Below are 26,032 nucleotides of genomic sequence, written 5' to 3' on the forward strand. Positions count from 1 at the left end.
AAGTATTTAAAACAGTAAAAGATTCCATAAATAACCATGAGTAAATGATAACAGATTTGTGAAATACAAATACAAATGGGTTCATTATGTTAAAGGACTCTTGCTACATACAGTACCACAGACTAACTTCAGGTATTCTTTTTTCTTGATCAGTATCCTGCTAGGTGGCATACTATACATTAAAGATTTCTGTTTTGTCCACTTACAGTATTAGGAACCTTTAAAAAGCCCAAATAGGCAATTTCAATTGCAAAGAGCATTTACCAGAATGAAATGATTCTCTGTCCAGGTTTGTTCTACAAGAAAATACAAAAACGCAGTAAAGTGTGGTTAAGGAATCATTGTTTTTAAGAGTGTATATGGCGGATTAGTTTAACTGGCTATTCTAAACTGGCTGTGGGTGTGCGTGAGCTGACCTTTGATGGAGTAGCGCATAACCTGGGCCCAATCCTGTGGGATATACAGTAGATATATGTTTGAACTGGATTATTTAATTTTGAGAAAGTTAAGTATAATGACAAATTTTATCTCCAGCTCTATTTTGGACTAGTCAAAATGCACTATGTAGAATAAAATTAAAGAAAAATCCATTAAATATGAAACTAGCTTGCCATGACCTCCAGAAATGCACACATTCCTGGGACACCTTGCTGCATGTGGAAAATCTGCTAATACCTTTACTAACAGTTTTCTGTCTTGCAGGTACCTCAAAGAAGCCATTCTATACCATGGTTGTTTTGAGACAGGTAAGGGAAAAAGCCTGTAATTTCAGTATTCCACATAAAAGGGCGTTATTTTCCATTTTAATCCTTGCGGAAAGCCGGATTTGTCTACCAACGCTGTTCTGGCAAAATGGAAATCCTTGTATGTAATGTTGACAATATTTAATTTAACCCAGACTTTATTTGCAGCTGTGTAGGCATTTTTCATTGTGAACAAAATAACATAAACATTCATCTATCCATCCATTTTCTAAATCCACTTTTCCAGAGCAGGGTCGCGGGGAAGTTCAAGCATTTTCTAGCCTTCTTAAGGCGCAAGACAGGAACAAATCCCAGACATGGACATATATAACTAATAACCTGTCCAAACCCATTTTTAGCGCCTTGACATTCCCAGATGTGCGTGACAACCACTCCCCTAACAATGCTATCCGGACATGCAGGTTAGGTGGATTGGCAATTCTAAATTGGCCCCAGTGTGTGCTTGGTGTGTGGGGGTGTGTGTGTGTGTCCTGCAGTGTTGGCGCCCTGCTCGGGATTAGTTCCTGCCTTGCGCCCTTTATTGGCTGTGATTGGCATCAGCAGACCCCTGTGAACCTGTGTTAGGATATAGCGGGTTGGAAAATGGATGGATGGATGATATTTTACACTTCAGCGCAGTGAACTCTATATCTGGCTTAAGCATGATCGCAGAGTTCACAAAGTGGGCATTTCTGTCCACGTGATAGGCGGAAACTGTGAGCTTTGTCTACGCAGTCACGAGGGTAGTTAGCGTCAACAGCAGTAATGGAGAAGCAGCAAATGTCTGGTAACTGAAAATATTTCTAAAGAGGGCTGTTATCATTCATATCGGAGTAAAGAGAGAAATAAACAAGCATCTTCACACACCATGCCACATTTTCAAACACAACGACAATAATACAGGAAGATTAGACTAGATTATTTATTTATAAAAGCACATTTGAAACAACAGAGGTTGCGCCAAAGTGCTGTACAAAAAACATTAAAATAAACACAATACAAACAATCATGCAAAAGCAGATTAATAAAACAACCAATTATAACACCCACCACAATCCCATTATATACAGTGAAAGGTGGAAGAAAACAAGTAGGTCTTAAGCCGACTTTTAAAAACCTCAATCGAGGATGAAAACCTGATGTGCAGAGATAAGTCATTCCAAAGCCTAGGAGCAACAACTGAGAAAGCTCGGTCTCCCCTTGACTTCAGCCAAGATCTTAGCATTACAATGAGCAGTTGTCCAGATGACCTTGGTGCTCTTTGTGGCACATAGGGGGTGAAGGAGGTCACAGATATATTTTGGAGCGAGACTATGCAAGGCTGTAAAAACAAACAACAAGATTTAAAAATTAATGCGACACCTCACCGGTAGCCAGTGGAGAGAGGCTAAAATGGCGGAGATGTGATCCCTTTTTCTCAACCTAATCAAAAATCTTGCTGCAGCATTCTTAACCAGCTAAAGGCGCAACAGAGCAGATTTTGGCAGACCCACATATAAGGAGTTACAATAATCTAGGCGAGATGTAATAAAGGTATGAATGACTGTTTCTAAGTCCTTCTGTAATAGAAAAGATTTTAGTTTAGAAATTTGCCTCAGTTGGTAAAAATTGGACTTTACTACCATGGAGATTTGTTTTATAAAACTTGGTGATGACTCAAAGATGATACCTAGGTTTCTGACATCATTATGAACCATTGCTGCTATAGGTCTGCAGATGTGGTAGGACCAAAAAAAATGACTTCTGTTTTATTTTTGTTTAATTGCAAGAAATTTTGTGCTATCCCAATATTTAATATCCTCAAAGCATTTCAACAGCTTTTTTACAGATGAAGTGATGTCAAAACTAACTTTGAGGTACAGCTCCCTATCATCAGCATAACAATGATATCCCACATCATGTTTGTAAAAGATGGCCCTCAAGGGGAGCAGATAAAAGGCAAAATAGAAAGAGAGCCAGGATAGAACCTGCCTTGCAGGTAGGACACGAACCATTTCAATGCACAGCTTTGAATGCCTACTTCATCCTCAAGCTGTTTTAACTGAACTTCATGGTCCACTGTGTCAAATGCCGCACTGAGATCCAGCAAGACCAAGATTGCAGAAGAACCAGAGTCCAAAGTTAATAGAGTATTATTTGTTACCTTCAGAGCTGATTCAGTACTATGAAGTCTTTTTTAAAACCTGACTGAAACACAAAGACAAAGAGCCTCCACACGCATGTACCTGTGTGATTTCCTGCAATTCTTATGTATTTCGAGTTCCAAATTTTGCAGATAAGTTACTTAATCTATTTCAGATAGGTTAAATTAGGCTTGCCATTTAGACAGTTTCTGCATTATGAATTTCATAATAGCATTTAGTGTCTGATTTGGTATTTACTCATTAATTGCTGTCTCTTCAGCATGACAATTATTTTGCATAAACTTTACAGCCTACAATACACATGCAATTAGGTTTCATGTAAATTAGTTGTTGATTCATGCTGGCATCCTTGACTGTATGCTATTCAGGGATTAGCTACCTACAGTACCTAACGTTATTTCAGATATCATATCTGCTCAGCCAGCTACAGTATATGTAATTACATTCAAGGCAAAATTTAAATACAAATTCAAAGACAACAAATGTGTGTATGAGAGTGTTTGTTAAGAAAAGGCTTCCATTTAAGGCATTAAACCAACAAACATTGCCAGTGCTCAAGAAATTTGTTTGTGCACACAATGTTAATATCCTTCGAAAAGACTAGAATCAAAAAGTTTGATGTGGTAAGTATTTGCCCAGCTATTCATTTTCCAACCTCCCTATTTCAATTCTCAGTCGCAAGTTTTAAGTAGTGGCTGTCCCTGCAGCTTTGGGCACAACTGTCAAACAAACTCCAGATTGGACCCTAGTTAATTTCAGGACACTCTCACACATGCACCCCCATACTCATTCATACAGGGACAGTTTAAAACCCCACAAACATCAATGTGTTTCTTTGGGTTGTGAAAGGAATGTGATTAATCAATCGAAAAGCTACATACAAACTCTACCCAGACAGTGCTCCAGCAGAGGTTTGAACTGTGGTGCTTCAGCACTAACCACTTTGCCATCCAAAATGCTCCTTATTAAACATAAAATGATGTCCGCTTCCATTATGAGCCTATACAGTATATATGGGGTAATGTTGTTGTGCTTTGATGGTATACTCTGTACATTTACTTATTATTTTAAATGCAATTTATTCCAGGGAAGGGAAATATTGTTTTGTCTGTTGTTTTTTTTTTAACATGAACATGCTGTGGGAGTCATGGTTGAGCTGTTAGTTCAATCTTGATTTTGTGTTTCCCACATCAGATAGTCTCCTGTGCTACACTGGTACATTGGCACCTTTCAATGTAAAAGAAACTGCTAAAAACAATGCAAATGCAGTTCTTCATTGAAAATTTCATAAACAAAGTACTGCTGGGATAGGATTAATTTAGGAATATTGTGACTTTTCAAATGAAGAATGGAGATGCATCAGTGTTGATTGTGTGACCCTTGAGAAGAAGATGCACCTGACTCTTATTTCTTTCAGCTTGATTATTTTTCTTTGAAGTTTTTAGTTTTCAGAGCAATCCCTGAGTGATTAGCTGTAAATCAGCCACATATCTGCCTCTCTTATATTAAATGATCACACTGTTCCAAGAGGGTAGCAAAGATGGCAGTCACATTTCTCTATCTATATAAAATCCAAAGTCTGTCTGTCCGCTTTTCATGAGAGAACTACTTAACAGATTTAGATCAGTGGTTTTTTCTATAATTTGCTTGAACATTCCAGTGGATTTTGCGACTTCTCTCATTGTGTTAAGTATTATAGTTCGGTTGTGGCACCAATTTATTTAATCCGAGAGAAAGGCTGCGGGCCGACCAGAGAGGGAGGCGGGACCTCAGCAGTGGGCAGCTGAATGGGACCATTATCACTCATGTGCCAGCCTGTGTTTGAGTTGCTCTACCTCTCGCCATGTGTTGAAGCATTACCTTGCCTCCGCTTATCTAACGATTCTTGTTTGTTCAGCATATATTATCATCTAGAGATTGTTAAAGAGTAATGCTTGACATTTTTGAGAGAGAGATCACAGCTATGTGTGTTTCAGGGGGTACTTGCTCATTGGCAGAGATATCACGGCCACATGCTTTTCTCCCCACACAGGGGACGCTCTCCCATCAGAGCTGAACACGATCAGATACAGTGCCAACATTTCATGTTGGAGCGTTTTTACATTTTTGCCAAAGAGATCACAGCTACATTCTTGCCTCTGACAGCAAAACCAAAAATATTGTATATCAAGAGGTCCACGGATACAAGAGCTATCAATATAAATTCTTCTCAATACAAATTATTACATTTTTTTTTTTAAATTGATTTTTAAAGTTTGTCCTGTTTCACTACTACGTGGGCGGAGCCGCAGGGGACAGCTAGTTATATTATAAATTGGAAGCTCTTAAGGCCATGTTTTCTCAGCATTTGTCCACTTGTTTCTTCTTCAAAACCTTTTTCTCATCCAAATATTCAAAACATTATGGAATGATACCCAAATCAAAGCTGCTTCTTTGAAGATTTGTTTAAAAAAAGACAATGATGGGGCACCTTATTGATGACACAATAAATTAGGATGATTGAAATTCATATTCCTGCTTTTGTTCATCAACAGGGGGATTATGTGTGGTTGGAGTCAGATTCTGGAGGAATGGTGATAGGAGCAGAAGTCAAGCTTTCTGACACAGGGCAGATTCTTTTGCTGGATGATGAAGGGAAAGTAAGTTTTGTACTTAATCTTGACCATTTTGTAAACTAATTTTCAGTCACTGATATTGCAAACAATGAAATCTAACCTCTGTAGCTTTTAATTATTATGTTAATTAGTGTTCCCTAATTTTCATTCTTATTTATTTTGTCTTTTTTCTCTTTCTTCATCATGTAAAGCACTTTGAGCTACATTGTTTATATGAAAATGTGCTATATAAATAAATGTTATTGTTGTTGACTTAAACCAGGAGTCCTCAAACACATTCCTGGAGGGCCACAGTGACTGCAGGTTTTTGTTTTAACCCGGTTGCTTAATTAGAAAGCAATTCTTGCCAATAATTTAATTTCATGGTTTGTTAGTGTTTTGACTCTGCTACATCAGGTCATTCTCATATCCTAGATTTTCTTCCCTTTTCTAAGTATATCATTCAAATGATTTGAGTAATTCTCAGTCCTTCACTTTTTTCTCTTCGCTTTCCTTCCAAGTATTTCATTAAACACAATAGTGCATGATAAATACACACAGGTGTAAATGGTAACAAGCTAAATGGAGAAATGCTGGTCTCTTTTGTCATTTGCATGTTATTGCTAATTAGGAGCAATTAAAAACCAAGAATACAGCTGTTTAAGACTAAAATAACCAATAAGGGTTCAAAATCTTAACGAGCGACACAGCTAAAATGAAGCAGAAGTGTTACTTGGGCAATAAGAGCTTCTTATTAAGCAATTGGGTTGGAGCGAAAACCTGCAGCCACTGTGGCCCTCCAGGACCGTGATTGAGGACCCCTGACTTAAACTTACATGGTTTGAAGCTGACAAAGCTTGCAGTAGCCACCAGCCAGAAACCCAACTTGAATGACATCCAAGTTGATTACTTGTTACACTCTTTCACAGGCGGGCAATTTCATAATACTAGTTTCCTAGTTTTGTGTTCCTGGGAACTGGACACTGTTCCTAGAACGAACAAATGCAAGGAAGGAACCAACCAGGTAAAGTCCATTGCATTGACCACACTCAAACACACATAAACAACCAGGTAGTTTACAGTGGCTCATCAAGCTGATGGATCTCAAGAGAAAATCCAAGAAAACTTTAAAAAGAATCTACACTAATCAAGAAGAGAATTTTGGATCCAAGTCTTATGATGTGGCAGGATGACTTGGTTCACCACAGGTTTTTATGTAACAGAAATAAATGTAAAAAGCTTTCAAAGGAAATGCCTAACTACTGCCCCACAACAGTAAAACCACCACTCATTCCCAAAGTAAAATCCCTAAGGTGCTGACTTCTTGCACTAATGCTTCTGGTTGTTCATAAACTATCCTAAACTCATGTAACAGAGCATTAAAGGGAAAGCCAGCCCAGACTAATGTTGGTGATGACACTGAGAAGAAATTAGAAATCAATAATATTCTTTTCCCAAAAGGCATTACAATGTATTACTCCAAAGATGCACTAAAGTGAACAGTAACATCTCTGTTTTGACCATTTTATTATAAAGTATTGACCTATTTATCACGGCATTTGTGCAATCTGGAAAATCTTTTTGTGCAATATGTAACATACCTATAGACTAACAAAAACTAATTAAAAATGGAAGTGAGTATTTAAAAAGAGATTTTGACAGTGGTGTGTTTGCTGGTGGTGTCTTCCTCATTGCTTTCCTTTACTCTATAGGAACACTGGATCAGCAGGAAAAAACAGGACTCAATACGGCCAATGCATCCAACCTCAGTCGGTGGAGTGGATGATATGATACGACTTGGGGATTTAAATGAAGCTGGGATTCTGAGAAATCTCATGATTCGTTACAAAGATAGCTTTATTTATGTAAGTTTGAATATGGCATTTTATTTATGTAAATTATATGGGTGTAAAACTGTGTCCTATATTCAGTCTTTTTTGGGTAAACATTGATTTCAGTGCCATGAAGGACCTTTCTTTACTGTAAAAATTACTCAAATTCCATGCATCCATCCTCTTTAGTATTTCTTAATTCTTGAGCATCACTAAACAATAAGAATTGTGACAAAATGTCAGTATCCACAGCCTTTGCTATCCTCCTAGTAAAGCAGAATATCACATAAGATGCAAACATCAGGTAGTAGTAAACATCAGGAATAAGCTTTGACCAAACAACCAGCACTAACTAAAATACTAAAGTATTAAGTGTGAGCTAGCTAAAGCTAATATGATATTTGTCTGATAACACAACCCCTTAGTTATTGAGGTGTGCAGAAAAATAAGTGCAGAGCTCGGCTTTGGCAGCCTAGATAGATAGATGCTTTATTAATCCCAAGGGGAAATTCACATACTCCAGCAGCAGCATACTGATAAATAACAATTTTAAATTAAAGAGTGATAAAAATGCAGGTAAAACAACCAATAACTTTGTATGATGTTAATGTTTACCCTTGGGGCAGAATTGAAGAGTTGCATAGTGTGGGGGAGGAACTATCTCCTTCAGTCTGTGAGTAGACCTAAAAAAGGTAGCTAGAAATGCTCTTATCCATTAGATAGACAGATATATATATTACTTTATTTGTAGAAACAAAAAGACATAACCCCTATCTGCTCTACACAAATACATTATGATTTAAATTTATAAATGTACATACATTATAATATGTTTAAAAAAAAAAAAAGTATTTGATACAAGTCACTTCCCTTCGAGGTCCAAATCTACAATCTTGCATTGGGCTAAATAAATCCTTCTTTATTTCATAATGGTGACCCCACTCAATACTGTAGTATAATTCTCACTGGAATAAACTAATTTCTTAGTTTTGATATACTTCTACAATAGAAGCTGATTTAGAAAAGTAAGCGTGCAACATGTACTGCATAATTACATTAAACTCCCCTACTTTGATGTGATAGCAAAATATTATAATTTTATACCCAAGAACATGTTTGTAGGCCAGCCAGCAAATTCTGTAAGTGCCCTATTCTCTTTCATCATAGTATGCACGTATAGAAACAAAAACATTTTGTGATTTAGCACAGCATGCCTGCATATGGTTGCTGAACCTATTCCTTAACTTTGCAGCACTGAAGTGCAGCATCGCCCATGTAAAATCACATATGCATGCTCCATAACATTACATTCTCCAACCTGCTTAATCCAATTCAGAGTAACAGGGCCAAATTCTTTCCCAACGGTATTAAATGTAAGGCAGGAAACAGCCTTGTGGAGGCCACTAGGGCCTTTTCACATTGTCACAGGGCCTTTACAGTTGCCAATCAAGCTGACAAGTACATCTTGAAGAGATTCTCTGCAGTAAATTACTTTAAGTAAAATTAGTTGATGTTTAAGTAAAGTTTTGAAAACTAACATTTAAAATGGGTATAAGATCAATGGATTTTCTACAGTTTCTGAAAGAGTATGGTAGGTACAGTCTCTACACTGCTTCGAGACTGCTGAATGCCGTCATCCTGGTCCCATTGGTGACAGGACTGTCCCAGTTATTGCATATTATATCATCCTACTGATAAAAAAAAATCATGGGCATTGTGTATTTTGCATACACTGAACTAACAAAATAAAATACACAGGACATGGGCTAGAATCAATCTAATGAACACTGGTGGAATGGAGTTCAAAATTCTATGCAAGCAGTAGGGAGACAAGGCAGCCACACACAGTTATGGGAAGAGTTGTGAGGTGTGCTTTACACACTTAAGAAATATAATTTAATTATTGAAATTATAATAAAATGACATGGAATAAAAATTATCCATCAATTATCAAACTAATTTGAGGGTGCTTGAGCTGCCTCTGCAGCATCAGATACAAGGTAGGAATTAATCCTATATGGAGAGCTTTTGATAAAATAATTAAAAAAGGTATTCTATTTTTTTGGAAGTCTCTACTATTCTGTAAACCAGGAAATATATCCCTTTATATCCGTTTTAAATACTTAACATGGAAAAGAGCAGGTGTTTAAATTTATGTGCAATTATTTTATAGTGGGCACTGAAGACAAAACAAAAAGACTGATAATTGATTGAGCAGGGGCAGCTTTGGGAGCTGAAGAAGTATAAAAGAAATGACTTTCTCATAAAATTTTCAAATCTCTCCAAATCATGCATTAGTTGTCTATAAACGGTGACTTTTCATGTTATTTATGTGTCTGCTATCATTTTCTCTCCCTTTCACCCAGACATATACAGGCTCAATCCTGGTAGCAGTAAATCCTTACCAGTTGCTGCCCTTATACACAGCAGAGCAAGTCCGCTTGTATACCAACAAGCGTTTGGGAGAGCTGCCTCCTCATGTGTTTGCCATAGCAGACGGCTGTTATTTTAACATGCGCCGTCATCGCAGAGACCAGTGCTGTATCATCAGGTAAAATTATACTTTTCAATTAAACTGTGATGAAGAAATTAGGCCTGATGCCACAATGGTACTTGTTTATATTTTTTTTCTTAGCTACCTGTCTAGAAAGTAAATGAATGTTTATTGCGTGAGAAATTTCAAACTAATAATGAAGTATGTTCCAGTGTTGCACAGTGGTAAAATGTGTCTATAACAAGACTAATTTTATGATTTATTTATTTTGGCTGCATTCCTTTTTTTACATTTCTTACATTTTTGCATCTGTATTAAAAAAAAAAAAAAGATAAGCTTTGGTGTTTGTCATGGGTGTTGTTTTATGACTCTTATAAAACAAGATAATTTGTTATCAGTGGAGAATCTGGAGCTGGAAAGACAGAAAGTACGAAGTTAATCCTTCAGTTTTTGGCAGCTGTAAGTGGTCAGCATTCTTGGATTGAGCAACAGATACTGGAGGCAAATCCCATCCTGGAAGGTAAGCCATTTATGAAATTATCAAATAAAATAACTTTATGTTAGGAGGTGTCTAATAATTTATTAATAACTCAACATTAATTGATACATGACTTAATTAGGCTTCTGAGGAAATGTTTGAATAAAGCTATTTGTTCAGTTGGAAGTTCATGTATGGCTTTCTTAAGTAGAGCAACAGGATTGAGGATAATGTCAGATTTGGTTACTCCTTTTTCTTTATGCCTATTTCTGTCTTGCTAAATCAAACAGAAAGAAGAAGATTAATAAGGGCCTTTGCATGAATGCAGGGTAAAAACAGGTCATTCAGTCCAACATTAGTTATTTCCTATTCATTTGAATTCTCCAAAATTAGTATTGAGTTAAGATGCTTTCTAAGATGATGGTAGACAACTGTTCCTATGTATAGTGGCAAACTTGTTTTTTAAGCTCCACTTCAAGCAGGACTGAAAACAGTGACTTTTGAAACTATAATAATCTTTTTTTCTGGGTAGATGATTGCAATAATGTTAAAATACCCAACATACAGTATCCAATTTGTTAATTTAAAACTACATGGAAAAAATATGACAGCTGGAAGTATCTGACAAGAAATCTTTCAGTCAGGAAAATGTTGCTCCATATCTTGCTCCTACAGTAAAACGAAAGCCCATCTGCACATTGTTGAGTGAAAACCTTTTGTAAAACATACTAAAGGAATACACATTATTAGATAAATCAACAAACAAAACTTGATCTTCTTCTTATACAATATTATTATGTCAGTAGTTGCATTTAATTTAAAAGTAATATGAAGAATTTATCTTTATATCCATTAAATATAATTTTGTAAATTAAGAAAGTGCAAAATTCACATCACAGTACTAAATAATTACAAATTCAATAGATGTCCTACAGCAAATGGCTCTTACATTTTGTTTTTATAATTTTGTTAAAAGTTCCATTATATGAGATTTGTGTATAATATACTTTTAAATGACTTTCATTTATTTCCAATGTTCGTCCAATTTCCCAGCTGCCATTTCTGGCTAAAATTGTAGAAAGAATTATTTTTAATCAATTGGTCAATCAGCTTAACTCCAATAATTTATTTGAGATCTACTAATCTGGCTTTAGGCATTATCATGGTGTTGAAATGGCACTCCTGAAAGTGTTCTACAACATCTCTCTTATTACTGACTCAGGTGATGCGGCAGTCCTTCTCCTCCTTGACCTGTCCGTTGCCTTTGACACCATTGATCATGAGATATTGCTGTTGCGGCTTGAACATCTTGTTGGGCTTAAAAGGGCTGCTCTAAACTGGTTCAGGTCATATTTAACTGGTAGACACTTTTCAGTGACTTTTAATTCCTCTTTTTCATCTACTGCTCCTCTCATATATGGTGTTCCTCAGGGATCCATTTTGGGTCCTATTTTATTCTCTATACTAGCAAAATACCTGCGCTTCGCAGCGGAGAAGTAGTGTGTTAAAGAAGCAATGAAAAGAAAAGGAAACATTTTGAAAATAACGTAACCTGATTGTCAATGTAATTGTTTTGTCACTGTTGTGAGTGATGAGTGTTGTTGTCATATATATATATATATATATATATATATATATATATATATATATATATATATATATTTACACACACACATAAACATATATATATATATAAACATATCTATACATATACACATATATACATACATATATATCTACATATATACACACACATATATACACACAAATACATATATATATATATATATACATACATACACACACACATATATAAACATATATATACATATACATACATATCTACATATATACACACACAGCTATTTCGTATCAGTGCAATACGCTGTTTGTTAAAACGGTTGAATCCCGCTCTTACGTGCAATAACAAATCAAATCATTCAGTTGTCTTTGCTCATATGTCATTTTAGAGCTGGACGCCTGGCATCTTTTTTTGGCCACAAGTTCGTTTATGTTTGGTGTGAGGTTCTGTGTTGTGGAGATTCTCAGGATGGATTGCAGGTGCTCATCAGTGAGGCGACTCCTGTGTGCTGTTTTGTTAGTCTTTATCACTGAGAAGAGCTTCTCACACAGATATGTGCTACCAAACATGCACAAGGTTCGAGCCGCATGTAGACAGACTTTTTTTGTTCTTCAAAGTCACCAAAGCGCCGTGCAAACTCAGTGCGCAATAACTGTAGTAAGCGGTAAGTGTTCGGCAAGGCAGCTGAAGCGCTGCATTATGGGATTTGTAGTTTATTGTGTTACCAGCGCTTCATATACCCGGGCTTTAATAACAATAATACAGTATATAAAATGATCTCGGGCGGATATAATTACACGCCGGGCCGGATGTGGCCCGCGGCCCTTGAGTTTGACACATATGGACTAAATAGAACTTGAAAAGATATATTTTTTCAAATGTGATCGTGCAATTCAGATAGAGTTGACGCCAAGACTGCAGCCTGCATGCCTCAATGAGTCATCCTCCCTCGCTCTTACTTTTTACCGTTCATCTAATGAATACACTGAGTATGGCTTTACCAAAACAATTATTGATGGCGAATAAAGTATCCATTATTCGAGTATGTAGAGCGGGATATATATATATACATATATATATACCCGCGTATCGCAGCGAGAAGTAGTGTGTTAAAAAGGTAGAAAAGAAAAGGGAACATTTTAAAAATAACGTAACATGACTGTCAATATACAGTATTTGTTTTGTGAGTGTTACTGAGTGTTGCTGTCATCAAGGATTTGATTATCATTATTTCTTTCAATCAGGTTTGTTTTTGTAGGATGTGTTGTGTTCAAGTTACATTCCGTGTTTGTCAATCGTTGTAAAAGTTTCATTCATCGATTCGTTTCTTACTGCATCAATAAACAGCTCGTCTTCTTCTTTATCTGAGACCTGACACACTGCATGCACGGGTTTTTTTTACACTGTCTTCCTTTAGCGGGACATTGACTTTTTCCACCGTGTGCTTTGTTTCCACAGTAGCTGCATTTATGAATATGCTTATCAGACGCTTCATATTTTTGCTGCCTTTTCAATTGTGTAATTCGGTTTTGTTCAGCTCTTTGGAACTGTTGCTTTTATCTGTGCACTGCGCCAGTTCACGTGAGCCACTCGGTGTACTTGCATCGAAGGTTCCCAGCTGTGCTGGTGCCATCTCGTGCTATGTCCATAGCTTTATTTAATGTTACCTTAGTCCTGGCACTTAAAACTTTCGCTGAGTTTGTGTCAAACACCACCCTGACCATCTCATCTTCCTCTCCATAAGCACAGACAGTCCTTCACCCATGAATATTTACCCGTGGCAGTTTGCTATTGGATTGCCGCTGACGGACGGCCTTATATGGGCAGGCACTAAATTACAAACGCCAGCGGCAGCCTGTCTATGAACTTAATTTAAAGTGTAGGTTTACACCGTGCTTTGTTTCCGAAGTAGCAGAACTCATGAATATGGTAGTATATGTCACTCGCTCGCTTCTTATTGTTTCGCTGCCTTCTCAATTATATAATGCATGTTTTCTTAAGCGCTTTTTTGAGGTCTTCCTGGTTTTCTATGTACTGCGTGATTACGTAGGAGGCGTGAAGATGTCACACGAAACTCCGCCCCCACGGCGTTGAAGCTCATCTCCATTACAGTAAATGGAGAAAAACTGCTTCCAGTTATGAACATTACGCGTAGAATTTCGATATAAAACCTGCCCAACTTTTGTAAAGAAGCTGTAAGGAATGAACCTGCCAAATTTCAGCCTTCCACCCACACGGGAAGTTGGAGAATTAGTGATGAGTGAGTGAGTGAGTCAGTGAGTGAGTGAGTGAGGGCTTTGCCTTTTATTAGTATAGATACCTTCACCCTATTGGAGCGATTTTTAGGAAATTTAACATTTCTTTTCACTGCTATGCTGATGATACACAGGTTTATATTCCTGTCTGCAACTCTGCAATAGATCAACTCCACAACTGTATGTCTGAACTAAGATCCTGGATGGTTAATAATTTTCTTGATCTGAATCAAAATAAAATGAAGGTGCTTTTAGTGGGTCCATCAGCTAAAGCCCAAATTGGTCTTGGACTTCTCAGCTCTTTCTCTGTCTTTTCCAAACCTCAAGTCCGCAATCTTGGTGTTACTTTTGATAGTAACCACTCTTTTGAGAAACAAGTAAATTCTGTAGTCAAGAGTTGCTTTTTCCAACTTCGTCTATTAAGTAAGATCAAGCCTTTTTTATCTTCTAGAGATCTTGAGAAAGCTACTCATGCTTTTATTTTTTCTCGCCTCGATTACTGCAACTCGCTGTATTCTGGGATTAACAAATCTCTGATACACAGGTTACAGCTGGTCCAAAATGCTACCGCTTGCTTTCTGGTTGGGGCAAGGAAGTATGACTCTGTTTCTCCTATTTTAGCTTCTTTACACTGGCTGCCTGTCCGTTTTCGAATTGATTTTAAAATCTTGCCACTAGTTTTTAAATCTTTATATGGGCTTGCTCCTGCCTATTTATCTGAATTGTGTGTTTTACACCAGCCATCCAGAGTGCTTAGATCTTCTTTTCAGTTGTCTCTTGTTGTCCCTCGTACCAAATGTAAAACCAAGGGGGACAGGGCCTTTGCAGCTGCTGCGCCTCGCATGTGGAACTCTTTACGTCATCACATAAAGGAGTCGTCTACAGTTGAACTGTTCAAAACAAGACTAAAGACTCATTTCTACTCACTTGCATTCCTTGACCTTCAGTAATACTGATGGTTTCCTCTTTGTGATTATTTAACATTGTTTCTATTTATTAGTATCTTATTTTATGTTCATATATTTTATTTCTATTTATGTTTTTATGTTGTTTTTGTTTTTTCTATTATTGTAAAGCATTTTGGCCACAGCATTACTATGTTGTTTTAAATGTACTATATAAATAAATTGACATTGACATTATTAAACCACATTCTTGTAAAGGTTAATCGCCTTTTTGTCACGTGATCATGTAAACATTAACATTTGTAGTTCCTCCTATTTACACTTCATAGAAGTAGATTTTTATTGTGTAAACGTTTGTTGTACTATTAGCCTAAATTGAGATAGATTTTGGATGTTTCTTGTTGTCTCTGCTTAATCCTTGTAAGATAGGATCCATTTTTAGATATATTTACTGCATTTGTAAAAAGTCAAGTGTCCTTTTAGTATTACAGTATTTCTTTCTGATCTGAACTTTCTTCAATTTCTGATAAGAATGTAACTCCAAAATATTTTTGAATAATGTGCCTACTATATAATAAAATGTTAAGGTTTCTGTGTGTGTCTAGTCTCTCAGAACAGTCTGATTGGTCACTTTGACTTTGGTGAAATGATAATAATAATAATAATAATAATATATCCCAATAATATATATGTGTGTGTATATATATATATATATATATATATATGTATGTATGTATGTATGTATGTATGTATGTATGTATGTATGTATGTATATATATATATATATATATATATATATATATATATATATATATGAGCCCTGTACTTACCCATTTAATAAAAAAATCATTATTTCTTTCCACCTTTGCTTTTTAGCCTTTGGAAATGCAAAGACAATCCGCAATGACAACTCTAGTCGTTTTGGGAAATATATTGACATCTATTTCAATAAGAATGGAACCATTGAAGGAGCACGGATAGAACAGTATCTGCTTGAGAAATCACGTGTTTGTCGGCAGGTATTTAACTTTTAACTTTTTAATATAGAATTTTGCCGCCTTGTTCTTCTCCTTCTCTCAGTTTCTAGGGAAGCCTATTTCACAGCTAGTTATTTTGTCCAATTGTAGGTAAAGCTTAAAGGTCTAATTAAATTAAATAGTAAAAAAAGCATTTTAGACATTTTATACCACATTTTTTACCACATAATCAGGTGATGATTAGTTGCAGTGTTCCTGAGAACTGCAATAGTTTTGGTTAGGATTAAAAATACAGACACATCTGTACTTATGATATTTTATATTTTGTGAAAAAATTTAGGAGGAGAAGCAAAGTATCCAAATCTTGTTCAGAAACATTTTGAAAAGCTTGAAGAGGTACAGATGGAGAAAGTTACAGAAAGAGAGAGAGATTACAAAGGCAGATGTGCAGTAGATACTGGATATTCTGTCCTTTGTTTCTGTTGCAATGATGTTGCCAAGCTTATTTTCTAGACCCCAGCAGGGCAGTATTACAGTGGAGCAGGGAGAAAAGTAGAAGCGAGAAGTTTATGATTAATTTTGTGACTGCTTGCAACCTTTTGTGTATTTTTCCTTCTTTTACAGCATGTATTTAAATGTGTATAATAGTGAGAACCTTTTTGAAAAATAATAATTTTCCTTGTCATTTATTGTCAACTAACACTGAATGTGCAAATTCTTCTGATTCTTGTTATTTGGCATCATTAACATCAGTTTTATTGCATTCACGCAATACCAATAAAAAGTAGTGATATGCAGAGTAAAGGTTGAACAAAGTCAGGATTCAAACTTGAGGAACTTTAGTTGCTACCTAACAAGGCAATGTAGTTAGAAAGCAAATGTGGACTCTGATATTAATCAGGAAGTAATGATAATATCACTTTTTGGAAAACATAACTCACTCTGACTCAGTTCACATTTATCTACAAGTGGGTATGGTATTATACATATAAAGTATAGCAGTTGGTTTTACAAGGAGTGTCTATGTGTCTTCTTTAAAGAAAATAAATATGTTAGAAGTTAATGTATTGCATCCCAGCTCTATGTAACCCTCCCATGGATAAGAATGTGCAAACCTCTTAGGCTGGTGGTTTAGTACTTTACTCATTGAAGTCTGACCTTGCTGTTTCTCAGAAGCAAGAAAAGGGTAGGTAATGAGGACCTCAATTAAGTAGTGTTTTTAAAAGTCCACCTTTAGAAATTACCATTGCCATTAAAATTAGAAAACATTTAATTTTAGAAAAGTTTAAATTGATGCAAACAGGCAATAAAAGTAATAATTATGCATATAACAGACTCTGAGCTGTACCAAAGGAATTCTCAAAATGACAAAAATTATGTTAACATTTCTGCTTATTAACAAATGTGCCAGAGAAATGGAAAGGGCTAATAAAATATTTGCCTCAACTGTTAGAACTGTAAATTATAAATCTCATCACACTTTCCATGCACTAAAGAGGTGAATTTTTAACATTGTTAACATCAATTTACTTAGACAATAATTTGTGCCTCTCTTTTGCTAATGACAAGTGAGACATGCAAGTTCAAACCATACATGTCACAAAAAATCAATCAAACAATGAGACGGTGGTGCTTGTTCTGCCTCAATGGGTATCCAATAATTGTGATATGCTTTTACATTGTCATAAACTGAGAAAATACAGCAATGCATATTTAAACATTAAGTAAACTAGGAGTCTTGCAACCAGGAAAATATATTGGCTATGAATGGCCGCAGTTGAATGAGCAATACCTCAGGTTTACTATCAAACAATTTTCACATGAAAAAAGACAAGCCACAATAAAATGGAAAGAACATACAGACTACAAAGACTTAATGACTCTAATACTAAACTGTGGGGTGGTCTGGTGGCAGAAATAAGCACTGTGCAGCCAGGTGTTTGCTGGACAGTACAGAACAGCAAACATTTCAAAAAATGATTTTCTAAATACCTGTTCTATCTACACCAACATTCTGTGCACATCTGAAACAGGGACATTGCACTGGTGACTTTATTTCCCCACAAAGTCAAAGAAGCACGTGTAAGTTTTCCCTGGTGATTTTTTTTTTTTTCTTCCCAAACTTTGCACCATCAGGTGATCCTACTCAGTGGTAGCTGAAGATCAAGATGTTGCCCACCTCCATCAATAAAATGTCTTGTGCTCAGTGCATTCCAAATATTGAGCTGCTGCTTTCATGTTTTCCAAATTACTTTCCCTTTAAAGGAACAAATGACACTGAACTTTTCATAAATCTTTGCTGGCTTGTGCAGCATAGCATTGGTTGTGGAAAGCCCAAACTGAAAATGTAACTAGGCCCAAACATTCAAGCCTCATTGCTCTTTTTGAGAGTTCAGGTTGCACTTGCCTGTAGATATCCAAAAGCAGACTTGGAATGATGCAGGGCTAAAAGAGTTTAGGTCCTTCAGCTGTAAACAGGATTGAAACACCCAGCACAAGGACAGATTCACATACTACAAAAACAATATTTTTCAAGATAAGAAATTTAAGAATATGTTGCAATGCTAAAATAGTGGCTTAAAAGACTAAGCTGATAGGTGTTATAAACATTTTAATAATTAGTTGAATTATTGAGGGAAGCTTATTATTTATTTTACACAACATCTGGTGGGGCTGTGCCACTGTGGCCCTTAATTATGAACCCCTGTGGCAGTTGGGTAATCCAAAGTGCCAAGCAGACTGTGATAACCTGGAAGAGTTCAGTTGTCTGATTTTAAGTTTTCTTATTTTTGCAGGCTGCAGAGGAGAGAAATTATCACATCTTCTATTGCATGCTGATGGGAATGAATGCAGAGGAAAAGAAAATCCTTTCATTGAGAACTGCAGCAGAATACAATTTTCTCACAATGGTATTCCTAGCAATGTCCAATAGTATTTAAATGTTAACATGTACATTTATTTTAAGGATATCTTTTTTTTAAAACTTAAACTCCCTACACATCACCAAAGAGCCTCTTTTTCAAAAGAGTGTTTTTAAAATTAGACAAGTTGCTACTCTGTATCAGTGTCCCCTTTTCACTTAGAATCCAAGACTGAAACATTAAATAAGACCAAACCTAGCAACTCAGTCAAGCCTTATAAATTGAATTTAACAGGTGAAGCTTAAGCTTTATTTAATAATAATACATTTTATTTATTTGTAGGCACCTTTCACTCAAGGACACCAAACAACAGATAAAACACACATTATAAACAAAACTAAAAATACAAAACTTAATATCAGACAGAGCAATTGTATTCAAAGAGAAAACGCAGACTTAAACAAAAGAGTTTTGAGTTCAGATTTGAAAAGTGAGAATGATTCAATATTTCTAAGCTCAGATGACAGTGAGTTCCAGAGCTGGGGAGCAGAGCAACTGAATGCTCTGCTCCTCATAGTGGTAAGACGGACGAAGAGGACAGTCATGTGGATAGAAGAAGCGGATCTAAGGGTGCGGGAGGGAATGGCAACATGGAGGAAGTCGGACAAATATAGAGGTGCCAGCTTGTGGATAGCCTTAAAAATTAACAGAAGAATTTTGAATTCAATGCTGAACTTAACCAGAAGCCCCTTTGAAGCTGATGCGGCAACTGAATTCTGGAGCAGTTGAAGCTTATAAAGAGATGTGCGAGAAAGACCAAAGCAAAGGGAATTGCAATAATCCAGACTAGAAGTGACAAGGCTATGAACAAGGATAGCAGTGGAGTGAGGGAGGGGCGAATACGATTAATGTTACGCAGGTGGAAATATGCAGACCAGGAGATGTTATTGATGTGGGACTGAAAGGATAAGGTACTGTCAAGGATGACATGCAGGCTCTTAACCTGTGGGGAAGGGGAGACAGAGGAATTATCAATAACAAATTAAAAATGATCAGTTTTGGATAATGTTGATTTTGTACCAATGAGGAGAACCTCAGCTTTGTCACTATATAATTTAAGAAAATTTGAATAAAAGCAAGATTTAATTTCTGCTATGCAACTAATAAGTGAGGAAGTTGGAAAGGAAAAAGTAGGTTTGCTAGTGAGATAGAGCTGGGTGTCATCAGCGTAACAGTGGAAGCTAATGTTATATTTACGAAAGATATTGCCAAGGGTAAAGAGGTAAATAATGAAGAGGAGGAGCCACAGGACAGAGCCCTAGGGCACCCCTGAAGTAACCGCAGTGGGTTGGGATGTGAAAGTTTTAAGCTGAATGAACTGAGTGCGGCCTAAGAGACAGGATCTGTACCAGTCTAGTGGAGTGTGGGTAATGCCAATCAAAGATAATCTATTGAGAAGAGTGGTGTGACAAATAATGCCATATGCCGCACTTCGATCAAGAAGGATGAGAATACTAATTAAACCAGAATCAGCTGCCATAAGGAGGTCATTAGTAATTTTGATAAGTTCCATTTCTGTGCTGTGGAGGGGGCAAAAAACAGACTAGAACTGTTCATAGAGATTATTTTGAGATAAATGAGAATTAAGTTGAATATTCACCATTTAATGAGAATCATTCATAATAGGTAACAACGTCAGTTCAGTGTTGCTGCTAATATTGAATATCATAAGAAAAAGACAGAAATGACTGTTCACTATGATACAAGATGTAATCAGGAAAGTACGACTTAAACATACCTGTTAAATTTACAAATAAAATCTAATACTTGAACTTTTGATAAATACTATCACATCTGTTTATAATAGCAAATGTATTTATTCATTATTTAATCATTAATTGATCAATACATCAATTCATTGTTCTTATAAAATTTAAGAAGTATCCGAGATATTGGGATAGCCTAGCTATTAGCTAAAGAAACAAGCTTGATGGACTGAATTGTTGCCTGTCACGTGTCAAATTTCTTATGTTCTTAATCTTTCTATATATTGCACATTTCAATGCTGGCACCACCACAATCACTTTACAAAGAAATCAAAACCATTATGAGATACAGTAAAAAAATGTAATTGTACCTTACATTTTATTTTTCCATTTTCCCACATCTGAAATATGAAACAATCAGTCTAAATTGGCTCCTAGCCAGGCCCAGATGTTTGTGGCTGTTGTTTTAGAACATTTCAAAATGTGAAAGAAGATCTCATTGTGTCCCTGCTATATGTGCCAAAAATACTCATTTTCTTGGTGTTATTATCTATTGCTTGCTATGCTGTTTAGAAAAGAAATTACTCCCACCTCTTTTCACACACTCATTGTTTACAACAACAGAGCTTATGTTTTAAAATAATTTTAATGTGCTCATCACAACTTAGTTTTTTTTGTAGTTTCTATACAGAGTAACCTATTTTGTATCAGTTTTGTATCATTTTTAAAATAAAAAAAATATTTTGGAGTTAAAATTTTAAATATATATATATATGCATTCCTTTCTTGTCTAGGGAAACTGCACAAGTTGTGAGGGGCGAGATGATACCAAGGAATATGTCCATATCTGTTCTGCTATGAAGATTCTTATGTTTTCTGATAATGAAAAGTGGGAGATCCTGAAACTCCTGGCTGCTATGCTACATCTAGGCAACCTTGACTTTGAAGGTACCTAAACTAAAATGAGAAGTATAGGGCAATGTGACTTGGTTGTGTGAGATCAGGGAGATGTCTGGGCAATGTGAAATAATAAAGTAAAATACTTGTAAAGCTATACGGTACCAGGTGATGAGCCAACAAAATTGTAATTTTCATTTTTTTTTCTTCTTTACCATTATAAGAAATTGTTTAAAGAAAAATAAAAAGAAATCATGTAACCTTAGTCTAAATTTAAATGTCTAAGCGAGAATTGCCTGAAACACCTTGTTGCCATCCTAGGGACAAATGCTATTCATTAAGGTGTGTATTCATCTTTTAATCCCAGATAATTGGTAAGTCTGAGTCTATCCAAGAGATGATCAGTTCTTTTAAATTCATTTACTTTGAGTTAATTTGTGTTGCTTGGCCTAACTTGAGTATTTATGCTGTTATTCTCCCAGCCACTGTCAAGAACAATCTAGATAGCTGTGATGTCATATCTTCTACGCATCTGACCATGGCTTCAAAGTTACTGGAGGTAAAAAATGCACACATTTTACACTTCTTATGCACTAAACTAAAAAAAAATCTAAATGCCAAACAGAAGTCGCCCCTATTAAAAAATAATTCCAGGATAGTGTTCTACTGACAGGACCAAATATAAATGAAGCTTTTTTTTTTTCCTTTTTAAAAGCAATAAAGACAAATGTAATATGGTACTTTCTGTACAAGTTGATTTTGATGTATAGCCTGCCTAAAATGACGCATTGCCATCATTTTCTTTCGGTTTTCCATATTGTTAAACTGAGAAATACTCTACACAAACAGCCTAGACCATTTCTTTATTAGTAAAAGATGTTTCAAACTGGTTACATAGCTCTCGCAATCTTCATTGTTATCATGCTGATTATAGATTCGACCCCATATTAATGTTAGTATAAATTGAGGTGATAGATATCAGTTAATCGCTTTTACCCTAAAGAAAGAAAGAAAGAATCAGATATAATTTAAAATTGGACTTGATAACCATTTGTAATGCAATTGCTGACCATACAATAAGTGTGTGTTGATTTACAATTCTAGTTCATTTTTTGTCTTGGTTGTATTTTCACTTCTGCCATTGCCTGTAATAGTGTATAGTATTACACTATAGTATCTTTCATGATCATATACTTGGAACCATTGAAATCATTCTTCACTGCCTTATTACATTGCTGCTAGCAATTGTTATCAGATATGTAAACAATAGCCATGAGGGGAGGAAAGCACCAGTTCAGGACAAATTTTCAGAAATTAAGCTTATTTATAGCATATGGACAGTTTGGATTTATAAAAATATTTACCTCTAATTATGCATTTTTATTAAAGCTACAATGACCATGTACGAAAGTTGGGGCAATGACTTTTGCTTTGGTTACATTTTAACCAATTGTGTAAAAGTATTCTCACAATTACAATTTGATGCAAGCAGGGGGTTAAATAATCATGTTAGCTGCTTTCTGTGAGTTTCTGTAAGCATACTGTGAACACAGTTTAAGGTTTCCAGCCTAGATGGAGTCACAGTTGCGAAGGCACAAATGCAATAGAATAAGGTGTTAAATAAATGAAGGTGGGCATGGTTGGAGGAAAAGGGATTTGGAGGACAATGCCTTATCACTTGGTGTCACAAAATAAAAATAAAAAAATTTTAATCCTTGTTTCTGTAGTGTGAGCTTGGCTACAGCATGCCAGTAGAAAAAGTACTGTCATGGCATGATGTGGATCATATGAGTAGAACAGACATTCATGCTCTCTAATTCACATTAATACATTAATATTGGCAGAAGCAACAGTGACCACAGTTTATACATTATGCCACAATTACTACATGACCTGTCATTCTGAACAACTGAACCTCTCACTGATTTGTTAAAAAAAAAAGCATCAAATGGCCAAAATGCTGCTTTATTTTGCAGTTATTATACTCAGTATGATTATTCTCAATCCATCAGCAATTTCTGTGTGCAGTTCTTTATTTTATACACTTTTATTTGTTTATTTTTAGAGCTGTGAAGAAAAAAGGAAGACATTTTAAACTTGTTCATTGTTTGCGAATTTATTTAAAACAAAAATATTTCTATTTTTTTTTGCATCTCAGTTATTGCTTATACAGTATTCATTTGTCATAGCAAAAGGAGGTGCTTCATTAAAATGTGTTTAGCAATTGAAATGTGTTTACATTATTTAAATAATAAATTGGTTTTGCACAAATGAATATTCATTTTGCTTTTGGTTAATTCGGTTTATGTATTTACCCTGAGTTCAAAGTTAACACCACCCATCCAAAACCTTCAGGCTTAGGAGTTTTTATTACTTTAACCATGTAAATACTTTATCAGTGAGACAATTACTAATATGAGATGGCATAGCATGTGTTGGGTAAATAATCTAAAACCATCTTAAAACCACCATTGTCCCACTAGAAGTGGTTGGATGTAGTTTGAATTTAGATTATTCCATATAAATGTTATATACTGGCATTATTCTAACATTCAGCACTGCTTAGATGACAACTAGACTCACCCGCCTTTTAAGGCGACCGTCTTTTAAGTTGACCACTTCTTAAGGCAATTCAATATGTAGATCAATTTGATATTTTATACCATCTCATTAATTTGGTTATTTTGCATTTGAGCGGTATTACTTTAATACTCGTAGTTTCTCTTATTTTTGTGATGAAATTTAAACTTTTTTTCTATATTGAGGTCACCCTTTTGAACCCCCCTGATATTTACTACACGGTGAGGCATTTGTACTCCATCAACATTAATTATTTCCAGAGACATAATTTTGTCTATTTTTCCAGTGCATCGCGCACAAAAGCAAGGGAACGATGGGAGCACCAGAACTCTGCTCACATCATGTCGCCTGCATCGCAAGCTGCAAGTAGTAAGTCTGTGATAAGCGGAATACCGCTACGCTTTCCACTCACGGGACGGAAGAACAATCCCGACTGCTTTTATATAGTAAGAAAGAAGAAGAAGATATCGCACAGTCTGGAGTAGAAAATCATCTTTTACCTGGAAAAACGAAACTACAAATCCCATCGTGCATTGCAAAATGGACGGGACGTGTGAAACTCCGCGCCTGCGCAGCACTCACGGGACGGAAGGACAATCCCAACCGCTTTTATATAGAAGAATGTTTTCCAACTTGAATACAGGATTTATACATAATGATTTATGCAATTGTATATATTTTAGTGGGTACTTACTCATGTACTTTAACATACCTCATGTAGAATCATCTATGGTTTCAATTTACTCTGCCATTTGTTTATAGTATTACTATATATGTAAGATGAGCAGGGACAATCTGTGATGCTGCATCTCCATAAGGATCCCATCTTGGTAGACCATGCAGTAAAGTGACAGTCTTTATCAAATATGTTCCTATTTGGTTTGTGTTTCAGGACAGATTCGTCATCAAGCTGAATACTGAGATACCTGTTGGAGTGCATGGGGGGGAAGTTATGTCTCCAACCTGTTTTATTCATAAATTGATCCAATTAATTGATGGCATTGAAAGACAGCTGTTACTGTACTCAGTCTTTTGCTTATTGGTAGATATACAGTATAGGATTGCAGAAGCTAACAGCATGGTCATTTAATCAATATCCTTAGAACAGTGTACCATATCTTCTCATCTCTGAAGCTCCAACATGCTGTGCCTGTGAAGAGTGGTCATACTTTAGACTTATAGAGTAGTTCCAACATATTGTATAATTGTTTGTGTGTCTCTCACCAGGTGGATCCCAAAGAACTGGAAGATGGCTTGATTCACCGCTCCATTGCTACTCGTGAAGGAACTGTTTCCACCCCTCTTAGCCTGAAGCAGGCAATGGACAGTCGAGATGCATTTGCTAAGGTATAATACCAAAAGAAAGAAAGCAGTTAGACTTTGTGATGGTGTGATCCTTTCTTATGATAACATATTGTAAGAGCGGGTGTTAAGAGTCCGCTACTCTCCTTACCAGAATTCGCCGTTGATTCTTCTTGGCTTGTGGGCAACCTCGGTAGCGTAGAGTCTTCGATGTGTGGAAAGGCACAAAGAGATGCCCACCCTAGTTTTGTGGACTATTTGCCAGTTATATTTATTTCTTTAATAATACAACAGTGGAGATACAGTACTGAGCTACACAAGAACACTTCCTTTTTTTTCCTATCTCCCCACTCCACCCACCAAATTTCTCTTCCCATAAATAAATAATCTATCAATTAACTTTATTGGAATTTCCTGACATGAACTCCAGCTTACAATATTTCTGTATGTATGTAGGCAGGATGCAAATAGTGGGCATAAAGAGTATGCATTGCATAAGGACCCCTGACTACTAGTCCATTCATATAGGTGCTGTCAAGGGGCACCTATGCGTACATCCTGGAGCAATGATGAAATAAATGTTGCAGTGGTAAGAATGAGTTGAAAAGTTCATATTGCCTGC

General features: G+C 36.0%; 1 protein-coding gene across 1 annotated transcript in view; it reads left to right on the forward strand.

The window, feature by feature from the left end:
- The first annotated feature begins 613 nt into the window (after positions 1-613).
- The window catches only part of LOC120535134 (unconventional myosin-VIIa), a 131,769-nt gene continuing 106,350 nt past the window's right edge, over positions 614-26,032 (forward strand). The window contains exons 1-10 of the mRNA XM_039762746.1: positions 614-746; positions 5,422-5,526; positions 7,194-7,346; positions 9,680-9,864; positions 10,206-10,327; positions 15,904-16,046; positions 18,800-18,913; positions 21,426-21,579; positions 22,011-22,087; positions 25,336-25,455. Coding sequence (XP_039618680.1) covers positions 729-746; positions 5,422-5,526; positions 7,194-7,346; positions 9,680-9,864; positions 10,206-10,327; positions 15,904-16,046; positions 18,800-18,913; positions 21,426-21,579; positions 22,011-22,087; positions 25,336-25,455 — 1,191 coding nt within the window. The 5' untranslated portion in view covers positions 614-728. The remainder of the gene's footprint in view (positions 747-5,421; positions 5,527-7,193; positions 7,347-9,679; positions 9,865-10,205; positions 10,328-15,903; positions 16,047-18,799; positions 18,914-21,425; positions 21,580-22,010; positions 22,088-25,335; positions 25,456-26,032) is intronic.

This window comes from Polypterus senegalus, chromosome 1 (assembly GCF_016835505.1).
Source record: "Polypterus senegalus isolate Bchr_013 chromosome 1, ASM1683550v1, whole genome shotgun sequence".
In the NCBI taxonomy this organism is placed as follows: domain Eukaryota; kingdom Metazoa; phylum Chordata; class Cladistia; order Polypteriformes; family Polypteridae; genus Polypterus; species Polypterus senegalus.